General features: G+C 40.7%; 1 protein-coding gene across 22 annotated transcripts in view; it reads right to left on the bottom strand.

Moving 5' to 3' along the window:
* Epb41l2 (erythrocyte membrane protein band 4.1 like 2) overlaps positions 1 to 21,047 on the bottom strand; it is a 154,326-nt gene that overhangs the window by 56,846 nt on the left and 76,433 nt on the right. For all 22 annotated transcript variants that reach the window (XR_009587921.1, XM_060373254.1, XM_060373258.1 and 19 more), the window contains 2 exons: positions 20,287 to 20,514; positions 4,330 to 4,434 (listed from right to left, as the gene is read on the bottom strand). Coding sequence is in view for 21 of the 22 variants with exons in the window: in XM_060373254.1 (XP_060229237.1) it covers positions 4,330 to 4,434; positions 20,287 to 20,514 (333 nt within the window). In the remaining variant the exon portion in view is untranslated. The remainder of the gene's footprint in view (positions 1 to 4,329; positions 4,435 to 20,286; positions 20,515 to 21,047) is intronic.

Here is a 21,047-nt window from a genome sequence, read left to right as displayed (position 1 = left end):
ACTGGCGTCAGTGAAATAAAGGAGATAATAAGATCAAAGATGGTGGCAAGTTGACAGATATCCACAAACATAAACACACGCTATCCCCTAAGGAAACAGAGGCTGTGTCCTCACGATGTTAGAGAAGTGGCTACTCCAGCCACAAATGCAGACTCTGGGCTTAGCAGTCCTAGCACCAATTCTATGACTTCAAAACATTTCTTGTCCCCATGAAGCCTCAATTTCTTCAACATGAAAACAGAAATCACAACATCTACCCAACTAAAACAAAAACCTTCCACTCTATAGTCTCACATTACTCTTCAGGCTGGATCTTAAGATTCCAGAGTCTGAACCCCTCACCCCAAACCAGTCTGCCTGTGTCTTCATTTGTCTTGGGAAGCCCTGGGTCATCTGGGTCTCAGAATTTAACAAAGTCAACCAAAGTCATCTTGTTGTAGCAAATGTTGGAAGGATGAAGCTAGTCTTAAGTCTCCATTCTTCCACAGAAATACATGGTGCTGAACCAGACTGCTGTACACTATATGCACTGAACCATATTCCACGGTCCAACGGCAGTCTGCTGAAATGCTGCTGTCACAGTGAAACTTACTACCCATCTGGAGAATGGAAGGTTATAAAGTTTAGATGAACTGAATACAGAATCTCGCTTAAAGTTGGTTTATATGTGCAAAGGGTTTACTATGAGCTTTTGTTTCTGCTTCCGGGGAAGTGTGGTCTGGCTATTAGACAACTGCTTTAATCTTCATAAAGCGAGCTTGCATATCAACTATGCTTCTAACAAGCACTTCTTGCAATATGGTTGGTAGCAAAATGACTTATAATGCCTGGGCCAAATGCCGAACTCTATTAACAACAGAAGTTCAAGACTTTTCTCTGTAAAGAAAGTTCAGTATCTTTAATGATTAATTCATTTAAACATGAATACCAAAACTACTTAAGAGTTATAATTCTGTATCAAAGAATAACATGCTGCTGCTTAATTCTATGTACTTTTAATATTTTTTATAGCAAGGTTTACAAGAGACTTTTCAATAATCACTATAAACTGAGAGGCATCCAACTCAGAGTCATAACAACTAACCAAAGACAGGAGAGATTTTTCCCTGATGACAAGTTGTTACGCAAAATATTTATAGCTCTGCCTGAATTCCACTTTACAAAAGGCTGAAGTAAATACCTGAAGTAAGTATTCTTTAAATACATATAATACTTTGCATGAGAAAAAAACACAGAGCTGGGGATCTAGCAAAGTGGATCTAGCTTGGCATATACACAGCACACACCCCCATCTCCACAGTAGAAACCTCAAGAACTTCAAAGGAGGAATGACGAACCTAAATTCGGATGACAGTTTGATGATTTTGGGGGGAGGAGAAGAAAAGAAGACTATACACAGCCATATATGTATTTAAGGCCTGGATTTTATCTATACGTATTTATTATATATAAACAGTAAGGTATCCAAAAAGCTATGCAATGTGAATGTTAAAGTCACAAAAACATGTAATTTAATACAGTCAGCTACACTTGCGTGTTCATGTCCTTAGAGGCTCACAAAGGATGCTTCTTTGTTTGCTCTTGACTTTCTACAGTTAAAGACTACACGCCAGCATGCTTGTCCATCCCCTTTCACAAGCGTGTTCCCATGACATTTCCTAAGAAAAACTAAATAAGGAACGCTGCACTGCTTTTTCAGCACTGGCACCTTCCTGTCAATGAGCAGGCTGCAGTGAACCCACCATGTCTAGCCTTACATATCTCAAATGTGAAGAGGCTGAACTGTCTACCTCTGAGCTGTACTCCCAGCCTGCTCCCTACCATATTATCTGTTTTAACAACCTTAAGCTCCCAGACTTTGGCCATCCCCTTCCACAACCAAATCCTGGGAACTTGTCATCACAAAACTCTACCACAACCAAATCCTGGGAACTTGTCATCACAAAACTCTACCCCTCACTAGACTTCAGCAGCCTATTTTCAGATAAAATCAGAGTAAAGAGGAGAACCCCCCCCACACACACACACACAGGCAAGGTTTTACTAAATATGCTTATGACAAGGAAACTATTAACTTCCTTTGAGCTGGGGATAGAAGAAGATAGAAGACAGGCCTGCCTTGGGGCGGGGGAACTTCTCTCATAGTAAGATATTTAGAGAGCTCTTTAGGAAAGGCAGGCACTTACATAAGAGAAAAAAACTGCCAATGAGGAATGCTATGTATGAGCAGGGAGATACGCCAGCAAGACTCACTTGGGAAACAAAATCTGGCAAGCACTGACTATCACTGCTGAGAAGAAAGCTCACGTTGACTGTAGATTAAACTGTATGCATGAAATGTTTCTAAGTGAGGCTGAGATCACAGACACCTGACTATTGAGAGAGGTAAGGAGAAACAAGAATCCAAAACTGTTCTGCAGGGGCAGGCACCATTCAAGGGGAAGATCAAGTTTGCTTTTAAACCAGGAGTGTTCAGTAGACAGCAGAGTATATGGATCAGAGGTTCAGGTATAAGATATGAACTAGACATGTGTATTGAAAGTTTAATATTAAAAAGTAGTAAATCCTATTTCTAAGTAGTATCTTATTCAAGAGAAATGTTCCGGAAATACTTAACTTCCTAATGTTGTTTATTTTGTTTGTACTAACAAAGAGTTAATACCAAGCTGAGTTGTTTTTGTATTTTACAAAAACTAAACTTTCCTATGAACCCACCAATAAACAGTCTCAGGGGAAAAAAAAAAAAAGATATGGTTGCCAAGTCCCCAACACTTCCTCTTTTGGAGCTTTGAGGAATAACAGACAAGCACATGATTGGAACCATTACCAACTTGTAAATTACAAGACCAACTTGTAATTCACTGCTCTAAAAGGCATTTGGCTTGTTTAGTGAAGTGTGTTATTACTTCTGAGGACACTGCTCTAAACAGTCTAATAAAAATACTATTCAGCAGGCAAGCATGCAATTTGTCTTTAGTCTGAAGGTAGAATTAAACCACAAATTACAGATCAGGGAGTTAAAGCTGAGCAAGCTGAGAAAATTTAATTTGCATATAATTATCATGCCTTAAAATATAAGTGTTTATCTCATTACTAAGATATGTAAATACAAACAATGGCATGGTATGGGCAAATAACAAAATATGCACTATGCTTCCTCCAATGGCTACTGTGTTCTACTGCTTGAGATGTGAATGTTTGATAGTAGACAGAAACCTCTTTCTCCATAACTGAGTGCTCTATACATCTTAACAGAATGCTCACACTGGGTCGGTGCACAGCAACAATCTAAGATACTAAATGAGCTTCCTCTGTAGAGTACAACTCTGGACCACTTCAGTCTTCCGTCCTTTACTCAACATCTCTCACCCACAGCAATCACAGATACTCACAAAGTAAAGTATAAGAGGAAAGGCCCTTTTCCTAATAATGTTGATGGCTAGAAGTTAGTCCTGATTCTGCCAGAAAGGGTCAATACTTCCATTCTGAATTTACCTGTCAAACTGAAAATCTCAGTTCTATAAAATTAGTACAAACTTCAGATCACACACCACACTATGCTCTGTAAAAACTCAGAGTAGACATAGTCTCGGCACACTCCTGTCATTTGGCAGCTCTACTCCAAGGGCCAGTCCAGCACTGCCTGGTCAAGCATCACCTGGCCCAGCCACCTTTTGCCTACAGCAGCCCAACCACAGGGACACCAGTATCTTTCCCACACAAAGCCACTCATGTCCACTGAGCAAGACACACACTTCTTCCCACGTCTCTAAGCAAGCACTCATGTACTTTCTCCCAACAGTTCTGGTACCCACTTCCCTATTTTCAGGCTTTTTCAGTAACTACCCAGGGGACTGCTCATCTGTATGTTGGCAAAATGAAGCTACTTGGCCAGCCTCAGTATTTAGCACCATGAGGCAAAAATAGGACATGACTGAGATAATATTACTTAAAAAGATAATCTTCACATTACAGCATCAATTTTCCCAAGATTGAATCATTTAATGTATGTGTTTTGAATTACTTTCCCCTCAACAATTCGTTATATAGTTGATTCCACTATGAATTCAAGAGCTAAAGCTTTCTCATAATTTTAAAATCTGTTTTTTCAATCTCAAGATAAGAAACATTCCATTCCATTCTATCTGCTTATGATGGGAGAAAGCATTATTTGAACCCAAAATGCCAAAAAGCTTTAGTGAGTCTCTCACATGATCATTTTAAATATATTTGCCACAATCTCATAATAAATGTGCAAATCAAAGTTAAAATTACTCTGAAAATTAAAATGGATAAGAAAAAAATAGACATAACGTTGAAATCACTTACTTTCTGCTCAGAATTTTCCTGAATTAGAAGTCCAAAGTAGTCCTTCTCCAAGAGATTGAGGTGTTCACACACTCTGTCAAATAATACTTGCCCCTTAGCACGTTTCTGCAGAAAAACAAAGCACATCCTTACTTCTCTACAGATCACAAAACGGAAATGAGGTGTTGACCAGGAAATGGCGAAGAACACACGTGACATAAATGAAGAAAGTGTGGGAGCATGCAAGAGGACGAAGAACAGGGGAGAAGAGAAACAACAAAAACAAATTTTGTGTGAAAAATGCCATAATAAAACCCATTTTGTATACTAATACAAATTATAAAAGAGTATTTTAAAAGCACCGATTTATTCCAAGTTAATATAAAGCATTTATTTTCTAATGTTCAAACAATGCAAAGTGTGACTGCTACTCTTATTAGATACTTACAAGATTAGGAAAACAAAATGCTGACTATCATCTACTCCTACGAACAACAGTGAAAACGTATGTTCAAAGTGTTCCCTTCAAAACCTGAGGATGACTCGCACCCATTCTAAAAGACGCTGCCCTATGAACCTGCCTTCACGTCACACAGCTTCCATGGCCCCTACGAGCTGTCTGACGTGACCTCCCACAACTCCCACTGGCAGCACTGGGGCTTAGTTTTCTTGTCATTGCTGTTGTTCCAAGTTATTTGTACAACACCAGCTTTTCCATTTAAATTACCCTTTTATTTCTAGTTTTCTAGAGAATATAGCATTCATTCTTTAGGAAACTTAATAGAGATTTAAAAGCCCCAGGAAGCCGTATTTCTATGGCTTTTTCAAGTGATTTAACCAGTGACAAAGCATACTTATTTCCAACTAAGACACACAACCTTGGAATGTCCCAACTGAGTTCAATCAGACACATGTCTCCTCCCCGCAGGCATGTATACATGCCACAACTAGATGGCCAGTGAAACAGGACCAACTAAAGCAGATTTCAGTGGACATTATCAAAATATGCACCTAAATATACACATTAATGCAGTACAGAGAAATTACACATGCACATGTGCACACAGAGAGAGAATGAGAGAGAAGGATGGAGGAAGGGAGAGAGAGATTAATCGATTGATTGACCCTGGAGAGTAGAATGCAGTACTTGTAGTAGATGTTCCGCAGCAACATTTCTAGAATCTGGTTATTTATTATGTCAGTGGTAAACGAAAGGAGAGATTCACACAAATTATATCACTATAAGCAATGTGCTATATTTATCACTGGATTCACAATCAGTAGTTGGCATTTAGTTGTTACTAAGTTGACACATGTTTCTATTCTTTACATATTTACAGTACGTAGAAACCCTGAAGTTGAAACACACCATCACTTCTAACAAGTGAAGAAAGACCTGTGACTGGAGGCATTCACCATCCTCCCACCAATTTTCACAGGTCTGAGTGAGGACAACAGAACATCCCACGAGGTGTGGCAAGCATGAAATAAACTGAAACGTGTAGCTACTGGTTGTGGATTTTGAAATTAGGAATATCTAAGACAATGTCTATAATATGTGTGTCACAGAGCATTTTAACACTGGCGTAAAGTCAGTTTTTGTAAGCTCGTGCCTATTCACTAGTTTCTATCTCAGAGACAGGCTCTCCCGGACATAATTATCCTAAAAGACCAAGATGAACACATCCAGAAAGCACCCCACAGTCCACTGTTGGTATTCTGAGCAGGACATCAAGCCCAGCTCAGGAAATGGAGTCAGACCCAGTTCTTCAGCATCATTTTAGCATTTCAGGAACATCGGTCCTGTTAACTAGACAGTGTGACAATGGGAAAAGCACAAAGTCTCCTATATGTAACTGCAGACAATAACTATCTAACAGCTCTCCATAAGTGAAGTTAATTAGACTTGTGTCTGGGTCAAGCCAGCAGAGATCTACTCCCAGCTGCTGGGACTAAAGCCCACAACTCATAATTACCAAGATTACTGTCTCCACGATCAAGCCGCTCCTCCAACCAGGATTCCATGCCCCTCTAAGACACAGACATTTTACCAGCCAATGACTACACACAGCTGTTTACTAAACTTCCAATTACAATCTCTGCGCTCCGAGAGCTACGGGAACACTAAGGACCAGAAAAAACACAGCTTCAAGAATATGACATTGCATGTGAATTTGAAAGGATGAAATGATTTCTAAAAGTGGAGAATACAGATATTTGAGGTCTTGTTTTTCACTTGTGGTGTTTAGTAAGCCTGGTACAGTGAATTTCTGCTCAGAGTCACTGCAGGACATAGGAAGATGTAAAGGGAGCCATCTGATAACAGACAGGCATTCATGATGATGCTAGGTACTGTCCCTGTGCAGATGACTGTGGGGCTTGCCAAGCTGGACGGCTGAATACACTGACACTGCAATAGCAGGTGTTGGTTCCTGCACTGAGACAGCAGAGAAACAATGATGAATGAAATACAAAGAGTCTAGAAATTTTTATTCAGTTGGAGGACAGAAAATGAATAGAAAGAAAAACAATGCCTTACTGATCAGCACTAGAAGATGGTAAGAAGAGAAATTAGGTGTGTGACATTTTTAATAAAATATCTGAGGTATTTCGTGCATTCACAGAAGGCCTTAGAGGATCCTTGTGAGCTGATTCTAAAAAATAAATAAATACATAACTTGGTGTTAAATATGATTCAAAAGCTTCAGTTACTTAATTCAACCTCTTTTGAAGTTACAGGAAGTTGAAACGACTCAGTTTTCCTGTCTGCTTTTCTGAATCTCTTTTAAAGAATTAATGAGGAATATCTGTAACTGTAACACTTACACCTTCTCTCTGGGGAGACAGTTTTTTCTTTGTCTGGGCTACAATATTAGAATGCAGGCTAGGCTGGCCTCAAACTTGAAATCCTCTTGCCCCAGCTTCCTGAGTGCTAGACTATAGGCATGCAAAACTATGTCTAGCCACAAGTTTTGTTTTCTTATAAACAATTACAGTTCTGTTTGATGAAAGAACAACAAATGAATATTGGCCAGCCAAGCAAAATGAAAGACATCTGCTTTACAGCTTGTAGCAAAAATAGCAGTTTGTGTGTGCATCCTTCCAAGTCCACTTATGTGCTGCTTATACATAAATGATTTCAGTCCACTTGGATGGCCAACCAAGGGCTCATCCTTGATGGAAATGGAAGGTACTGCAGGAAATGAAGGTACACTTTCATTTCCAAGGAAGAAAATGGAAGTGAGAAAATTATATATTTGTTTTTTTCAAAATTAAAAAAATGCATGCATATGTATACACACGTGTATAAATATGGAGGGAACTGTCCCAGAAAAAAGAGAACCCTCAAATCATTTATCTTGATTTTTTAAAAGAAAACCATTTATTTGTATGGGTTTTTGTGTGTACCACAAAGCACACAAAGAGATCCAAGAACAGCTCTGTAGACTGAGCTGAGGTGGTCCAGGCTTGGCAACAGGTTCCCACTGAGCATTTCTCCAGCCTTTTCTACTTATTTCCAAGGGTCGAAACTCTGCTTCTGCTTCTAAACAAATCTCTCAATTTTTGTCTCCTGTCAAAACTCTTCCAATCTCCCAATATTTAGACTTTCATCCTTAAGAACTTTATTTTATATCTCTCATACCCACTCTTTCCCTCCCTTCCATACTTAGGAATTTCAGTGCCTGGGTTTAGAGTGTATCTTGCCTCAATGCCTCCTGCGGCAGAACTTCACTGAATTAAAAACCAGTAGGACATTATTGGACAGAATGACTCACGGTATCAATGCAGGCCAAAACCCTGGCAGCGTTGAGTCTAGAATTCAGTCTTTCTGGCTGACAGGCAGTTTCCTGGGTCCTCCTCATTCATGACTATCAGCCCACAGACATCCAAAGAACTGAAGCAAACACACACTGCCAAAAAGACTTTGGGAGAAGTCGGCTACAAACCTACACAACTTTTCCTTAGTCAAGGAGAGCATCTCCGGAAGCCTTTGGAGAACTACACAGCAAATGGCTCTGCATCTGTCCTGACAGCAGGCCACACCCACATCTATACCACCTCAGTGGTAGACCTTGTCTAGCATACACGAGGTTCTAGGTTCAAGCCCGAGTACTGTCACGAAAAAGGTTCATAAAACTAGCCAGGCACATTTTAAAAAAGAAATTTTAGTTTTTATATCAAATTCCAACAAGCTAACAGTCTACTTCCCCCATATGCCTCTCATAGCCCGAGAGGCACGGGGAGAGAACCGCTCTACTTTCCCGGTGGCACTCAGACATTTTATGCCTCTGTACGGAGGGCCTGTCCTGTATAAGTTTACCCGCGTAAGTGTACATGAAAAAGGTGTGTGTGCCTGCGGTGGGAGGGGTGCGCGTAAGTGCACGCCAGGGCTCAACTCTGGGTGTCTTCCTCGTCTTTCTTGTTGTTGAAGATGAGGTCTCTGACTGAATCTGAAGCTCCCTGGCTCGGCTAACCTGGCGGCCAGCACGCCCAAGGGATCCCTGCCTGTTTCGCAGCCCTGTCAGGCAGGCTGCCTCCACAAGGGCCTTGTAAGTGAATGCGAGGGAGTCCTCCTGCTTACACCGTATTGGTTGAGCCGTCTCATCAACCCAGATCTTTTTTGGTTTTGTTTATTTGTTTGTTTTGGTAGAGGCTGCATAATATATTAGAGATATGCAAAGGAGATGGAAAAAGTAAAATAATTTAGATGAGTTTTCCAAAATATTTTGCTCAAGGACTAGCAGACTAGCTTATGAGAAGTTTCTCAAAAAAAAAAAAAAGCAAATCCCAGCTGAAGAAAAGCAGACTGAAATGTGAGACACTGAGCAAAGTCTCCTGTATCTGTGCTGTTATTTGTGGCATTCATTACCGAAGCCAAAATATGACATTTCTGGAGGCCTCACAACTTGGAGGAATTCGGGCTGATGCTTACCCAGCAGATCGCAGGGGCACCACACAGCACCACTGTCTCATGTAGGCCCCTCCACAGTGCCCCATTGTGTGCCAAGAAGCCAGTGTTGGGAAGTGCACAATGCAATCCATACATCACTGCCTGAGAGCTACGCATTCTGCACTTGCTCCAAACTACACTGTGCAAATATAAAAGGCCAAGGAACAAAGGTGTGCACAGAGCCAACAGAAGCCATGCACTGTGGCGGGGCAGAGGAAATCAGCTAAGCCGTATGCAGGAGGAAAGGGGCCCCTCAGCCTACAGTCGTGATGGTTGGAATTCTTTCCCTACAAATGAGTCACCTGTCCACAAATCTGTTTCCAAAGTTCATTCAACTTCTGGCAAAAAGAAACCAGAGCCACTGACCTTTCTGCATATAATCAGAACATAATTCTACAGGTAAATATGTCATTTATGGTTTCCTGATGATGAAAACTAACTTTGAAAAGGTTATTTCAAGTACTCAAAAATTCTTCCCAGTGGGGATGCCTCTAGAAATGTTCTATTTGGAGAGAGAGAAAAAAAAAATTACATCTGACTGAACGTACGTGGACTTTTCCCCATTGTTGTCATTCTCAAAGCGACCAGTGTAGTAATATTACTACCGCATCAACACGGAATTATAGATTCTAGGTGAGTTAGCGCACACATGAGAACGACATTATGAATACTGGGCTATTCTACGGAAAGGATTTTATGTTGTGTGGCTCTGGGCATTTGTGGAGATTTTAGAAGTCAAAACTAGGAACAATCAGATTCTAAAAAAAAAAATTTTTAAACAGAATAGTATTTCTATACTTCTATCTCCTCTGACAAAACCTCCATTTTATCCAATTAAATATGTATGTAAAATAAAGTGGATTAGCTAGACACTTGCATGAAGAAATAATAAAAGAACATCAACACTTATAAAAATCTTTAAGAAAAACCACCAATAGTGTCAAAATAGAAGTCATAAGACTGCCAGAACTAATTAAAAGTCTTAAGAGATAATAATTTCAAAAACTAACTTTAGGACATGTTATATTCAAAGACTCCACAAGCTTATTTTAATCCAGTGATAAAAAATACTCATTATAGAAAAATTTTTTACATAAACTAAGATTTAGAATGGAAAACACACATTCAGCTCTAATCCCTAGAAAAACTATTACATATATTTTAGTAGCTATGTATGAGAATGCATACACACATGCTCTCTCAGCTGCCACCACCACACAGAGTACCCCTGCCCCATGCGTGTACCAGAAGACAGAATGAAATTCACAGCGAAACTTCAGAAAACAGACCCCAAAGTTAGGGGGTGGAGTCTGTATTTCTTTCCTTGCAAGAGAGTAAAGTACCTCTCAAGAGGATTACCGTAGTGGAGAGCGAGCTTATCCCTGATGTACAGTAGTAATACAGTCACTGACTTTGAATGATCCAAGTCGTCATAGTTAAAGCACAGAAATGGCAACACTGGCCCATAAAACCAGTGAACAAAGCTGACAGTGTACGGTATTAGGGGTTAGTACTAAGGTATCTTAACATGCCTTTTCTTTTACATAACTTAAAAGGAAGCATATCTTTCTAACACACTTTGCTATTTCATGGAAGATTACATCACACCATTTCATCTTTAAACCTTGACAAAAATCTGGGTTTTTGTTGGTGGTGTTGGTGTTTGTTTGATAGTCTCAGCTCAAGAATTTAAATTTTTTAAATTAATTAATGCAATTTACATCTCAGTCATACACCCCTCCCTCCTCTTCTCCTCCTGTGTCCCCCATCCCCCACTTCTTCAAAATAGGAGAGACCCCTACCCGGACACCCTAGTTCATTTATTCACATGAGGACTGAGTTGTCTTCCTCCCCTGTGTCCTGGTAGGAAAATCCCATCAGGAGGAAGTGACCAAAAAGCAGGCAACATAGCCCACTCCCCTGATGGGCCTCACTAGTGAGCCCACATGAAGCCTAGGATGCCCATCGGGCTTATCTTCTTGGGGTCTGTGCATTGTAGTATGTTTATCCTGTACTATACAACTAAAACCCACTTATAAGTGAACATACAACATGTGTATCTTTATGGGTCTGTTTTACCTCACTCAGGATGATCTTTTCTAGTTCTTTCCATTTGTCTGCAAATTTCATGCTTTCCTTGCTTTTAATGGCTGAGTAGCATTCCATTCTGAAAAATGGAATACAGTTTCTTTATCCACTCTTCGTTGAGGGATATCTAGGTTTTTTTCAAATTTAAATTTGCTTAATTCCTCCATTAATGATGAGAAAAACATACCTATGCAGACTTTCACCAATTTTATTCTGAACTTCAGCTTTCCCATCATAACTTAAATAGTTCTTCTAGTTCCTGCTCTGCTTTCAGTCAGGTCCCAACCCTGGGACAAATGGCTGACTGAGTTACCTGTTTAACATATCGAGGTGGAGCTGGCCTCCAGCTTCTCCCAGAATCCCTCGGTCTCTACCAGTTAGTTACAGGGCATGGCTGGAATAATCCCCTACTGGCTATGCTCTCCTTCACATCTACAATAAAGCTTCTCCACCATACCTAGGAGCTGCCATGTCCTCCTTTTCTATTTCTTTTTTTCACTTAGTACCAACAGGTGGGTACAGCGCAGAGCTACTGAGTGGTAACTGCCAAGGACTCTCTGGGAGAAAGGATCAGTAAGATAAGCAGTGTACGGCAGGTACCCACAAATCCTCCTATATTTTAAAACAAAAAGTAGAAAGGATATTACAGAATTTCATGACTACTCAGAATTGAAAGCCACCCTTTCAAGAGAAGACATTATTAAGACGTCAGAGTAAGACATTGCTGACTTTTACCGTGGCAAGCCCAACCCCGTCGGCAGTTTACTGCATCAAGAAAGGGGAAGACTCCCACCTTTCCCTCCAGGCTGCGCATTCCTGGGGGTTCACCTCTGGACTTTAACAACCTTTTGTTAAAATATAATGAACTGTTTTCATTCATTAAAGCCTTGAAGTATTTCTACAAGTTAGCCAACCGTTGCTAAGCATTAAAAAGCTGCAGTGAGGGACAAAAGAAAAAATAAAATTAGAAACGTAATTCAGCAAATGCTCTCAAGACACCCTAGGAAAAAAGGATAAAAAGTATATAAATGTAGCAGAGCGTGGTGGCGCACCCCTGTAGTCCCAGCACTCTAGAGGCAAAGGAAGGCAGAGATCTGAGTTCAAGGCCAGCCTTGTCCACAGAGGCAGAGGGAGTTTCAAGACAGCCAAACTACACAGAGAAACCCTGTCTCAATGTTTTTTACATATGTATATGTACAACAAAATAAATGGAAATAATTACTTTCTAGAACTGACTTAGGCAAAGTGTTACATTAACACTCCGTAGGGAAAGTTTCGGGTAAAGAAGTGATAAAAGCATTTTTACCAAACTGACAAGTACTTAGCACCTGTTCAACAACACAGGAGAGTCTTACAAGGCAGTGCATGATGAACAAACACAGTGACAGCATAAATAAGCTCAGAGGACGAGACAAGATTGAGAGCTGGATATGAACCAGACATTACAGACCAGAGAGGAACCAGGTAGCTGAGGAACACAAAAGACAGGTTACATGACCAAAAACTGACAGCGAGCCGACAACTCAGGGCTGTGCAGGGGGAGAATGTTTTGCATGTCAGGGAAAGGAAGGGAGCCTGGGGTCACATGTCACAGCCCTGAGTGACCAGCTAGGAAGTAGCTTCATGGTCTAGGTCAGCTCCCAAGACTCTAAGTTCTCTGACTTCTTCAAGAGGGACTGAAAACCTCTACTGTTCCCACGGCACCCTTTTCCCACTTTAAAAAAATCAAGCCCTTGGACACAATTATCACCTGAAAACATACACACACACACACACACACACACACACACACAAAAGAAATAAATGGGAAGTTGATCAGACATTATATTTGGATCTAGTCACTGGAATTTTTAATTTGCACTGAAGTTATTCTCAACTCCAAATACACACATCTCTCCCATGTGGGATTTTCTAAAGTATCATAACTTCTAGATCCTCCAAAAGTATGTAGATAACTGAAATCACTTAACTGTTCTACCTATAAGGGTCACAACTGTAGACTGAAAACAAACCTGGGGAGGCAAAAGTAGATACAAACACACACCACAGGAAAAAGCAAGGATACCAACTTGGATTTCTGAAACTCAAAAGCAGTACAGAGAAGGCCTGGGGCCCTTGACACATCTGCCTTCTGATGAACACTGTTACCAGAACACTGCTGCTCAGAGCCTGCATTCTGACTGCCTTATTCATTACTAAGAAAAATGGTTGTGACATTCCTGTGTGGGCTAAAACAATGCCTTCAATTCTCAAAGTCAACACGTGGGACAAACTTGCAGATGCCGGAGGAAAATGTAAGGCTTTACTGAGAATGCACATGTACTCACACTTCCAAAGCCTCCCAAAATTCCATATTTCCTTCCCAGCTTTAAAAAATACATACAGAGAAGCTCTAGAAAATCCAGCTCAATCCTAGAAATAAAGGAAGCAAATACTTTCATTCTTACTTTGCAATCTGAGAATAGAAGAAAGGGCAGGAAGTCACTTGCTCAAGACATACAACGAATCAACAGAAAAGTAAACATAAATCTCCTGGCTCTACCCAGGACTTCAAATAAACCTTAACTCTATTTTTCCTTAGAGGAAAGAGCCCGCTGTTTTAGCACACCAAGTGTGAAATGACTTCTACAGTGGTGTCACAGGAGTCCTAACCAAATGTCTGGGGCCAGCATGCAGAATCCATGACCCTAAAGTTTACAACTTAAGCTCTGGCAGCAAGCTAGGCCATCATACATCACTTAAATAACAGAATGAGAGAAAAGCTGGCATGACCTTCATTTAAAACTAAAATACTCCTCCTTGGCTATGGCGGTACACACCTTCAGCACTCAGGAGCAGAGGCAGGAAGAGCTCTGAAAGCTGCTCTCCACTGAGAGTTCCAGGCCAGCCAGGGCTACAGACACTGAGACTCTTTCTCAAAAAATAACAGTAATAATAATAACAGTAATAATAATAATCCCCAAAAGTAAGATTTAAAATACCTATGTGTATAATTCAATTTACCAACAGATGATGACAAATTAGAATAAAATATAAATAGCAATTTTCATGGACAATGAAGAAAAGGTAGTTAATGATCTGAAACAAAGACAGGAAAATATACTAGGCTTTAGATAAAGGAAATGCATGCCATAGCCATAAGCTATTACTTCATAAGCCAGAGACAGCACGACAGGCCAGCCGTTCCCACAGGACTGTTTAAGCTTAACTGGAGCCATCTCTAGAGCACAGCACTGCTGTTGGATCTTTGCTTGTCACCCCAGCTGCTGGGAGGCGGGCACAAGGGTAAGGCGCTCTTTTATCTATCAATCTTAACCTGCTTCTCCTTTCTGGAAAGAACGCCAACTTCAAAGGTGACACAAGTGTTTGAAAACCAGTTTACTCAGCAGTTGTCTTTATCTAGTTCCTGAGACTCTGGAGCAGAACGAACAGGTTCAGGGGTTCCCTAGAGAAAAAGAATTTTGAAACAGGAAGCCAAAAAAAGTAAGGGGAAGTCACATGTCTGTCCACAGTCCCAGCTACTGGGGAAGGCTGAAGAAGGAGAACATCTTCAGATCAGGCATTCAAGGCCATCCTTGGTAACTTACTAAGCCCTAGCTAAGCCCATGTCCAAAAAAAAAATAGTCTTTGTATGCGTAAAGAGTGGATGCTGACAAGTTTAGAAATATCTACATTATATACATTTATAAACTAGTAAACTAATATATAATATGTAGTATGTATATGAATGCATTAGACAGATCCTGAATGGTAATTCTATCTATGTAGAGAGATCTGAGTAGCAGACATGACATTTACATAGGACAAAAAAAAAATCTTGCAGAATTATGTATCCTAACATGAAAAAGACATTCAATAATATATAGCATCACATAGCTAAAGGTGGGTCCTTTATTGACAAAAAGATAGATAATACAAACAGGAATTTGCTGACCAATGTTTTAAATAAATTATATAAAACTGTCACCTGCATAGATGATCAATGTGTAACTAACCAAAGCAGTGAGGTTTAACACCCCACCCGTCAACTGCAGCAGCACAGCTAACAGTTTCAAATTGTAGGTGGCATCTCGGTTTTGTTAGATTCTTAGCTCCTTGGCTCTGGGGGTCAGTTTTAATCTTATATGTATCTGAAGTCTTCCAAAACCTCACTCTATTCTATAAAGACCCTGTGAATCTATGGCCATCTTCTCATGACTTCCTATAGTGGCCGATTTCCTTTGTGTCTGTTTTTTTGTGTGTTTTTTTGTTTGTTTGTTTTTCTTTTTTATTTTATTTTTTTATTTTCTTAATTTTTCTTATTATTGTTTGTTTTTCAAGATAGGGTTTCTCTGTGTACTCCTGGCTGTGCTAAAACTCACTCTGTAGACCAGGCCTGCCTCAAACTCAAAGAGATCTGCTTGCCTCTTCCTGGGATGAAAGGCATGTGCCACCATACCTAGCTAGTGGTCAGTTTGCTAATGGCTCCCCTCTACGACTGTGAGTGCCCTAAATGAAAATCATTAGGCCCTCTTTACTGCTCATGTCATATAACCTAAGGAAGGCTGAAAATTAGACACAAGTACATAGACAAATAAAAAACCATGAGAGAGAGATAACTTTTACTGACAGTTCTCCCAAGCCAAAAAAAAAAAAAAAAAAAAAAGTATGTAAGTGCCTTTCTCAAATGCTCAAAAGTTCATGAATAGCTACAGTTTCCCACACATACTTCCTCAAATAACACCCAGACACTAAGTTCCGGGTGGATCTGCAGAAACGCAGATGAGCAGCATCGGTCCAGCATCAGACAGGAAGCATGCAGCCAGCCAGGCCCCAGCAGCCCATGTGCCACTCCTGAGGCAGACAGAGCAGCTCTGTGGAGACACAGAGCCAGATTCATGTGACCACGCAACCAGAGAACCACGGTGAGAAGAAAATTTAGATGACAGAGACATTAATTAGAGGGAAAACAGTGCCTAACCTCTGCACTACTGCAGCTTCTGCTGGGAGGAGAGGAATTACCCTATGTTCAGGTTTAAATCCCTTCTCAGAGCTCAAGCAGGCTGCGGGTGCAGGACCTCTACTGCAGGAGAGTACCAGGAGTGTCTACCCAGTTCCCTTTTGCTTTTGTACCTGAAAAGAATTAGACATGCACTCAACACAACTGCTATAATTCTGGCTTAAGATCAACTGGCCTCAAAGTGTGTTCTTAAACAATCCACATTAAAGAAAAGCTATAAATTAATACTCCCATAAAATTACAAGAATCAGATTTCCCCATTGCAGCTTTTCACCTTTGGTACTATCTCAGCTCTGCTTTGGAAAATACAACAAACTCATGCCCTATGAGCAACAGAATCAATCATAGAAAACGACCAGATACACTTGCTTTGCAGTATTACTAAAAATGAGATCGGAGATCTAATAAATACACTAACAAGACAGAGGGAAATAAGCACACAGGAGCAAACTTCCATCAGTGTTGTCTCTAAGACAGACAAATTCCAAGAGAAGAGCAATAAAAGAGGAAGCAAGTAAACAAAGACATAACCCAAACTTAGATGGTAGAATAGAGCCACACACATCTAAACTAGGATGCTGATTCTCTAGTTCAAAGCTAGACTAATTTAAAGACAAGTCTCTTCTATCTTAAAAGAAATGGCAGGAGGAGGGCCAGACAATTACTAACCAAAGCGATTGTAGTGATATTACTATCTAATAAAACGGATTTAAGGTATATGCAGCAATAAGGAAAATCATGCAACAATATGCAATTCTAAACAGTTGATAATCTAGCCTAAGTTTTTAGAAAATAATAAATTTATAGGAATACTAAGGCAAATTACTAAAGTGACCATTACAGAATCGTTGTAACACATTTCAGAATCAAAAGTCAAAGCAGTCAAACAGTATAACATGAAAGAGATGTAATTCATCGGATCAAGGACAGATCTAAAACTCTATATGAAGAAGAAGAAGAAGAAGAGGAGGAGGAGGAGGAGGAGGAGGAGGAGGAGGAAGAGGAAGAGGAGGAGGAGGAGGAGGAGGAGGAGGAAGAAGAAGAAGAAGAAGAAGAAGAAGAAGAAGAAGAAGAAGAAGAAGAAGAAGAAAAAGAAAAAGAAGAAGAAGAAGAGGAGGAGGAGGAGGAGCCACACATACCAACCTCAAAGGGAACTGTGCTGACTAGCTATCCTGCTTTAAGTGAGTCTTAAATACAGCAGGATCCATTCTAGACCACATTCTGAGCAGAGTGTAACAAGAAGCTGGGATTCTGAAAAAAGAAAATTATCTTCTCACAGCACATCCATGTGTATACTCACACACTGAAACTTTAAATCTTACCTGTGAAAATTCCAAAGTCAAAATAAACTGTGATATGAAAAACACTAAAAGATATGATTAAGAGCCAAAAACTATTATTACTAAGTATTAAACTTGAGGAATTACAAAAACACAGAAACTGGGTGGGGAAAATAAAAAGAAACAGGAAACAAAACTTAGTTGTTGGTTTTGGGGGGGAAATAATGTAAATTTGCAAGAAAACTATAAAGAAAAAGAAAAGAAGTGTTGATTCTGTGTCCTAATACTTTGCTGAAGTGCTTATCTGCTACACAGTTTCCTGGTACGGGTTTTAGGGTCATTTATTGTTGGGGTACATTGAAGTTGTGTCTCTGAATATTCCACACTTGACTATTAAACCGGCAGAGAGCTGAGTACAAGCCAGATCGTTGTATTGTTGATCCTATGGCTCATCACCAGTGTTATATTTTGTAAATATTCATCCTTCCTCACTTGCTGACAATAGCTAGTCAGAAAGTAGAAGGTAGAACTTCCAAAAGAGAGAGAGGCTCCAGGAGAAGAAGAAAATGTGGAAGATTCGCTAGTGGCCATGGAGGTGAGCAGATGGACATGAACAGGAGCAAAGAGGTAGAGCTAGCCACGTGGCAGGAAGTAGTGCCAGGATTAGCGAGATGGTCAGCTGGGAGACTAAAAGGCCTAAACTTTAAAAATACTAAAAACTTCTGTGTCATTATTTCTACCAGTGGCTGGTCCGAGAGAGTCCACTATAGTTTATGTATGCAATCATATCTCTAGCAAATAAGGAAACTGACTTCTTCCATTCCTGTTTGCATTTTGATCTCCTTCAGTTGCCTTACTGCCCTAGATAAGACTTCAAGTATGATAATGAAGAGGTATGGAGAAAGTGGACATGCTTGTTTTGTTCTTTACTTTAGTAGACATGCTTTTGTTTCTCTCTGTTTACTCTGATGTTGGCCATGGGCTTGCTGGCTAAGTCTATCTCTAGCCACATCAGAGTGGTGGTATTAAGAGGTGGAGCCTCTGAAGAACTCATGAGGCTTCCACCTTCATAACTGACCTTAGTACACACTCACACAACGTTAAGGGAGCTGTGAGCTACCTCTGATCATGTGGGAACAGTTTCACTCCCTGCAGCACATGCGGGGTCAACAGAAAGGCGCCATCTAGGAAACACACTGAACTCCTTGATCATGTACCTCTCAGTCTATTCCAGGGGCTCTCAACCTTCCCGATGCTGCCACCCTTCAACAGACTTCCTCATGTGTGATGGCCCCAACCATACAATTATTTCATTGCTACTTTGCCACTGTTATGAATCATAAAGTAAATATCTCATGTAGGATTTGTGACCCCACACAAACCACCAAGGAGTCACAACCCACAAGTTGAGAACCTCTGGACTCTACTCTTCAAAGTATTTTGTTAAAACACCAACTAAGACAGGGATTTTTAATTCTTTGTTACTCTATTTTTGAAATGCCTCAAGTGCCAGAACAATTATACATGCATGGGTGGAAGGTCTAGACAGTTTATACAAAGATGAGAAAATAATTACAAGTGCTCACTGAGTATCCTTGCCTGGCAATATAATATACTCAAATATAATAAAAGTGATGTTCTACTAGATAGCCACAGCTGTTCTGACCAAACTTCAAACAAAAGTGCAAGGAATGGTGATGGAACACGCCTTTAATCTCAGCACTTGGGAGGGAGAGGCGGGCGGGTATCTATGAGCTTGAGGCCAGCCTGCTCTCCAGAGTAAGTTCTAGAACAGCCAGAGCTACACACAAAGAAACTGTCTCAAAAAAAAAAAAAAAAAAAAAAAAAGAGTACCAGGGATTTGGCATAATTTTTTAAATCGTTACTAGCAGACTTAGGAAAGCTTAGTCTGCATTTAAAGTGAGTAAGAAAGACAGATGACCTGTGGGATGTCTGCAGGTCACGAGCTCTAGTGCCAAGGTGCCATAGCAGCAGGCCTGGCGCTTGTACCACCTGACGGTTCCCCTCCCACTGTGACGCTGAGAATGGAGTCCCACCTGATACATGACCATCCACTCAAAGTACTTCAACACGGATCAGTGCCATTAACCATCGGTGTGCGTCATGTGAGTAAGAGTCACTGAAAGAAAGGCTAGCACAGAGCCCTGAGAAGCCGGTGCTTTGAGAGACTACACTACAATGGCAGTGAGGGCAACTGCCCATCTTACCAATCACGGGCATCTTTTCACCAAACGATACAAAAGTAATGACCTAGGTTTCTAGCATTCTCTTACGCAGAATAAAGGCTTACTGCTGAAACTTCCTTAGTCTAAAAACCAACTTACAACCGTCACTTCTCACGATATCCTCTAGAGGTGATGGTCAAAGCTGACCCTTCAGAACAGACATAGTCCATGCGAGGGTGGATGCACACAGCGGAACTCCGTCCCTGCCTGCCCCAGAGTGGAGTACTGCTGTTTGAAATGGGAACGATGAGCCTCTTTCTTCACTCATGGCTCTTAATGTTTTGAAGACAAAACTGCAATAAATTGGCCCAGAGGAACTTGGTAAAATGAGACATTCACGGTGCCATGCAACCAGGAGAGCACGCTGCTTGTAACCCGCCCATCAACAGACCGTTGGCTCAGTCCCTGCCTCACCTCTAGGTCACAGCTGTATTCGGTGCCATCTAGGAGGGTCACTTTGGCCAGGACAGTCTTGGTCTTCTTGGTAGCTTTCTGAGAGGCCACCTCTGCTTTCAGCTCACTTGTCTGCACCTCCTTGGTCTCCCTCTTTGCCGCCTCTCCTTCCTGCGTCTCTTCCTGCGCCTCCTCCTGCGCGTCCTGTATCTTCTCTTCCTCTTTGTCCCTCCTTACTTCTTCAGCAGGCTGCCCAAATAAATAAATGCATCCACATTAACCGACTTGTAGAAGACAACATCAACAAGAAAAAAGTGATCACAATCTACCTTTCTCTGTAGAACCAGTACTGTACCCAGGGCTTTGAATGTGGTGGCAAGTGCTCCAGCCACATCTACAGGCCCCAGGAAGATCTTTTATGAGAATTATGGTTTTCAATCTAGTAGCTTTAAACAAGCTTTGTAAGATTGAAACATGACGTAAGAAAGGGTATTTTTTCATTCTTCATTTTGGTAGGTTAGTGATTTAGGCATTAAATGAATAAAAGAAACTATATTCCAGCAGCCACCTATACTTTTAAAAGCACTGAAATAACAAAATTTCTAAAACCTTAAGCCACAGCAAAACCTAGGCTTCCACAAGCAAACAAAACACACACAATCCACTGTTCACTTAACACTACTTGACTAAAGAAAAGACAGATAAAAGGGCATTAGCTTAACAGAAGAGGTGAGAGGTCTGCCTGCCTGCTCAGCCTTACCAGACCAGGTGCTTCTGAGCGG

The sequence above is a fragment of the Meriones unguiculatus genome, chromosome 20 (assembly GCF_030254825.1).
Source record: "Meriones unguiculatus strain TT.TT164.6M chromosome 20, Bangor_MerUng_6.1, whole genome shotgun sequence".
NCBI classification, from domain to species: Eukaryota; Metazoa; Chordata; class Mammalia; order Rodentia; family Muridae; genus Meriones; species Meriones unguiculatus.
This window is presented reverse-complemented; position numbering and strand designations above follow the sequence as displayed.